Here is a 5614-nt window from a genome sequence, read left to right as displayed (position 1 = left end):
TATTTTAAATTTTAAAACTTACCTTCATTGCAGCTCCTTTTTCATGTCATTTAATTTTTTTCAAAATATTTTTTATAAAAATAATTTATCAAAATTTACACTAGGTGCACTTTTATCACAAATAGATACAAATGATAGACTTCATTTTATTGCCATTTATTTGAAAAAAATCCTAACAATTCAAATAAACTATAAGATTTATTATAAAAAAGTTTTTATTGTATATTTATTCTATAAATAGAATTACTACCAAAAAGATACTTATTATCTAATCATAGTATAAATCAATTACAAGAACTTTAAATATTTCATGTCAATATGTCTTTTAAATTGTTGTCAAGTTAGTTTGAATATATCTTTGCCACCATTTGTACTTAATATTACATATTATCTTAGAAAAAATAAGCCTTCTTAGTTATCTTATTTGAATTTTCTTATTATATATCAAAAGATGGTTTTGAGTAATATCAATAATAAAACATGTATTAAAACTAAAGCAATCACATCTTCAAGCTATTATGTCAATGATTCAATTGTATAATATTTTTTTTAACAAATTTTATTAAATTAAGCTAATAGATCCTCTTTTTCTTGATATTAAAAATAATATTTATAATGACTCCAAAAAATTTGATTCAAGGAAATTCTTCATTATAATGGACGTTTATATATTCTAACAATCTAAGCACAACTACATATACTTCAAGTACAATGTGACTTTCTAATGGATAGAGCTTCTTTTAAGAAATTTTTAGTAATTTCAAATATAAAAAAATTTCAAAGAATTTATTTAATCCTATGATTATAGTTTCTTAAGAAAAGATTTTATGACATCAATCCTATGGACTTCTTTAATCTCTATTTATTTGCAAATAATTTTAGTCATTTTTTTCAAAGAAAATTATTATAAATTATTTAATTTTAAATTCTTATAATTTTACTTTGTAATAATAGATCATCTAATAACAACGGCTTATTTGTATCTTATATTAATATTATTACAAGTAAAGAAACAACTAAACTTTTAATTGATAATATTTATTAATATGATTGATTTCTAAGTGATATTATATTTAATAGATGGCTTTAATTTGTATCAAAGTTTCAAAAAATATTTTTCAACATATCAAATGTTGATATAAATTTATATTTAATTTTTAATGCTCAAATTGATAAAAATTTAAGCAAATGAATTAAGTATTGGAACAATATTTGTAGAGTGTTATTAACTATTACCAAGGCATATAGATAATTTTCTTATCATAAGCAAAACTTTTATAGAAATACATTACGTTCATTTGCTGTTGTTTGTTTGTTTGTTTTTTTTTTTTTTTGTCAATTATAGTTATTATCCACAATTTAATATTTTTTAATTTTTCAAAATTAAAAATTTAGCAATAGAGAATGTGATGCAAAGAATAAGAGAGTTTCATACACCAATAAAGGTACAATTGAAGGAGGCTCAAAAACAACAATAAATTAATGCTAATTTTAGTAAGTAAAAAGAAATAAATAAATAAATCTCCATATTAAGTTTGTGATAAGATGTGGAATTATATTATAATATCAAAACCAATCAACCTTATGAACCTATTTTTCTACTTTGATTCAATGTAAAAGATATTTTTTATTAGGATTCTAAATACAATTTTTCTTATAGAATCATTGTAAATAAATTTAAAGATGTTTTATAATTATTACAGGATTGTATTTGAACTTTAAGAAATAATGAAATTTAAAATTTGTAACATTTACATATATAAATATAGGCATAAATTAAGATGGTTGAAGTATAGATACATAGAATAACAAATAAATAAATTACTTTAAAATTTTGATAAAATCTATTACAAAAAATTATATATATATTTATAAAAAAATTATATGTAAATATAAAAATACAGATAAAAATAATTTTTGGAAATTTAAATTTTATCATATATTACAATTATAAGAAGTAACCTAATAAATAGATAAAATCAAATTGAATGGATAGGAAATATAAATAATAGACCAACAACTATGGTTGTGTAAGCTCATTTTAATACTTGTAATAAGCATTTGTAATACTATACACATTTTTCAATAAATCAATTGTATAAATTTTAACAAGTAACCAGGGACACAATAGACATATTTTGAGAGTGTTAAATAATGAATTGGGCTATTGGGAGACATGTGTTGTCCTTGTTGATGGAAAAAGTTGTTATGCAATTTTCGTTTAAGTTTCCACATTTATGTGTACATTAGTATACATATTTGTGGAACAAGCTTATAATCGTTACTAAACCACAATCGGTGGACGAATCAGTTCCAATGCAGCAGTTAAATTTGAAGATTGTAAGGTCAGAGTTTTGTTTACTGCAATCACTGCTTAAGGAATGCCCAAAGTGAATCAGACCAGTCATCTAGCTAATGGAAATGTATTGACATGTATTGGTTTGAGGTTCGCACATGTATTATCCCTGATAAGAATATTTAAGGGCTAATGAGATCCCAACTTTTCTAGATTACTGAATAACCTGACTTGTATCATTACACAGCTGCAGTAGCTTCGGAAGGGAACTTCAAACCTGTACAATGAAAATCAACTGCTAATTGATTTAACTAGTTACAGGCATTGGTCTTCCTCCAGTTACTACATTACAATTCTAGGAGACAAAAATCAGATTTTTCCAACCAACTGGTTCAAAATTCAACCCCTGCTACAAACTCACATTTATCTGCTCGCAACTCGTAGTAGCTAAGTGCTATTAGAGTTTTTGTAAATTCGTCGAATTAGATATTGAGGAGTAGGGGTGAATCAGAGAATACGGTGGAAACTAACTCCGAACCGAACCAGCAACTCGGTTTACAAGGGAGTGGACATGCAACCGCATCCCCACCGCTACTTTTGGCTTGTAGCTCGAACTAAATTCATCTAAATTTCCGTAGGACTCTTCGTTCAGTCGACGACTCAGATACTGGTTCGGTGTGCCGTCTTTTTCTAGAATTTTGTGACGAGACAGATTCTGGGAGGAGTCCTCTAACCGGTCCGCTCCCTAGAGCTTGTATTGCTGGTGAGGATGAGTTAACCTTGTCGTCTACAGGAGCCACCTAGTACAGGAAACAACCAAAACTTCAGCCAAACTATATTCTGTGCGAACACGAACTCATCAATAGAGGATATACAATGAAACAACGTAGCTTACATTATTCTGGAACAAGTGTGTGATATCCCGAAGAGGAATTCGGAGGTGACATCTTGAACACCTGTTCAGAACGGGAATCCCACGCACATTATTGAGGTTGTCACCAAGCCTACGGTTGACATTCTCGTCGCACTCGCGCCGAATCCTGGCACTGAGGTCAGGGTGCACTCTAACGGCCCTGGACCATGTAACACGTCGCGTGGCCATGATCGATACCACTCCAAAAGCCATAAACAGTCCCAGGCGCACGAGCACACAATAGGACTGTTATATTATAGCAAGCAATATCCTTCACTGAGTATGCAAAATTAGTCTCCACGCCAACTCCAACTCAACAGATTCTTCTGATACGAATTGCCTGACCAGATCTTTGAACCAATATTGACCGACTCCAACTGGGAGCAAGTTCTGCGACAACGAGTCTGCAAAAAAAAACTCGCCTCTAGCTACAAACTCAGCTACAACCTGCTTTGATCTCTACTTGTTTTCACTATGGCTAGAGGATCGTCAGAATCAGTGAGCACGACCTCAAATTCAAAAGCCAAAAATCCTTCACGAGACATGTACAATGGAATGCAAAAGCTGCGGCTCCTTTATCCTAACATGAACACTACAGTTCGGTGAGACCAAGTGCGAATACAGGCGTGGAGAACCTGTGTGAGGCGACAAACCCTCTACGCGGAGAAGAGGGGCTGTGCAATCGGAAGGGAAAGGAAGAGAAGGAGAGATGAGTTGGCGGGACCACGGTGGCATGGAGTAGGCTAAGTACTTCAGCGGGAGTTTACCTCCCGCGCTTCCCATTTCATAATCATACCACGGGCTCCCGCGCACTACTCCCACGACCCCATCCCAGCTTGAGCCAGGCCAGTGCTGGTTCGTTGCCGGGCCAGTCAAGGTGGCGGGTCGGGGGCGCCATAATTCAAAACCAAAAAATGGCGCCAAATATCGGTTCCCGGTTCGAAGTTTGAATTGTCAGATAGTGCCCCCATCTGGACTCTCCGATCCCGCCTACGGCTCAATCTGGTGGATCAAATTGCGTTTTGGATTTCCTCCAAGCCTGGACGCTGACGTGTGCTCTATGAACGTGCTTAGCTGGACTGTGGAGGGATCTGACGTGGCAGAAAATAGAGGAGCAGAAGAGTAGGGTTTAGGCTCTGGTCACGGGTAGCGGCTTCACATGTAACCCTGCTGAGTCGGAATTCAGCTTCAAAATTCTTACATGTAATATTGTGAATGTAGTCAGTGACGTTTCTTACATGATTGGGTTTACATGTCACTCCACAACTTTTTAATAAGTTTATTTGGATGTTTTGAATTGTATTTTGTGATTCTTCCCAAAACATAGCAGAGCAATTATCTCTAACTGTATCTAAGAAAATAGAAGCTGACATTGGTGCACTACGAGTTGTAATAAAATTTATTTACTCATCAATCTCTGAATATCATTAATAACAGAAACTTCAGTTTTTTATTTTAATGAATCAATTCTTGGAAGTTTTTCTTTGTTCTAGAGAGTAGAAAAGAGTCAAATTTTCAAAAATTATAATTGGTGAAAATTTAGTCGGTTTAGTATTTAGAAAAATCGATTCAAAGGGCATCAAAGAAAAAAAATGAAATAGAGTGCATTTATTTCTACATGACACAAATATTGTTTCCTAAAATTGTGTCAAGTCTACTTCAAGAAGGGTTTCTTACAAAAAAAATTGAGATTTATGTAAAGATAAGTTGCTAAAAATATCCATTATAAACTTATAAAATAGAAAAATCTATGTTTGTTAAAATTTTCAAAATCAATGTATGAATTTATAAATTTAAATTTATAATACAAAAAGATTTCATCCATGTCATTGCCTTTTTCTCACTATATCCTATCTCCTTAGGACAAGACTTCCAAAACGAAACTTTTTATCTTACCAAACATAAACCTTTATAAGACTTTTTAGACCATAGCATTTCACACTAGATTTCCACTATAAAGACCCCATTATTAATGTGATTGAGGAAAAGGTATGCGACATGAAAGTGCTGTGTATCCACATCATAGGAGTGTGGATTGTATTCGATACTTCCTGTAATTCTGGGTGGTGGTGTACGCGGGTAACACTTAACAAGCTAAACAAAAGCTATCATCACAACACAGAAATCCTCATGTAGCCGCTTAAATGCAATTCTAGATTTCTAAGTTAATAATCTGCAGGAGGTAACTCATGGACTCAAAGAAAATTGAGACACCTCATGACAGTCAACACGAAAGACCCCTCCAAAGCAGGGAGTAGATCGGAAACCATCGGCAAATCGAGAGACCTGACACTTGAGAAGTTAAAAGTTCATCCAAAATTTACAAATTTCTGCACACAGAAATCAGTTAAATCTATCATCAAAGGAAACGACACAATTCAGCGAAAGACGGGAACTCACGCATC

The 5614-nt window shown here is 32.7% G+C and overlaps 1 protein-coding gene across 1 annotated transcript; it reads right to left on the bottom strand.

Moving 5' to 3' along the window:
* Window positions 1–2409: 2409 nt before the first annotated feature.
* Window positions 2410–3958, bottom strand: LOC112280328 (uncharacterized). Its single transcript, XM_024515702.3, has 2 exons — window positions 3192–3958; window positions 2410–3096 (listed from the first exon to the last, which is right to left on the bottom strand). Exons 1-2 carry the CDS (start codon window positions 3420–3422, stop codon window positions 2917–2919), a joined length of 411 nt encoding a protein of 136 aa, XP_024371470.1. The 5' UTR covers window positions 3423–3958; the 3' UTR covers window positions 2410–2916.
* Between the last annotated feature and the right edge of the window lie 1656 nt (window positions 3959–5614).

This window comes from Physcomitrium patens, chromosome 1 (assembly GCF_059467195.1).
Source record: "Physcomitrium patens ecotype Gransden chromosome 1, ASM5946719v1, whole genome shotgun sequence".
NCBI lineage: Eukaryota > Viridiplantae > Streptophyta > Bryopsida > Funariales > Funariaceae > Physcomitrium > Physcomitrium patens.
This window is presented reverse-complemented; position numbering and strand designations above follow the sequence as displayed.

Excerpts from the sequence above, each read along its gene's own strand:
- LOC112280328 (XM_024515702.3), bottom strand. The coding sequence starts at position 3,422 with ATGGCTTTTGGAGTGGTATCGATCATGGCCACGCGACGTGTTACATGG. Across the intron at positions 3,097-3,191 it reads CACACTTGTTCCAGAATAAT|GTGGCTCCTGTAGACGACAA; the intron begins GTAAGCTACGTT and ends TTCCTGTACTAG.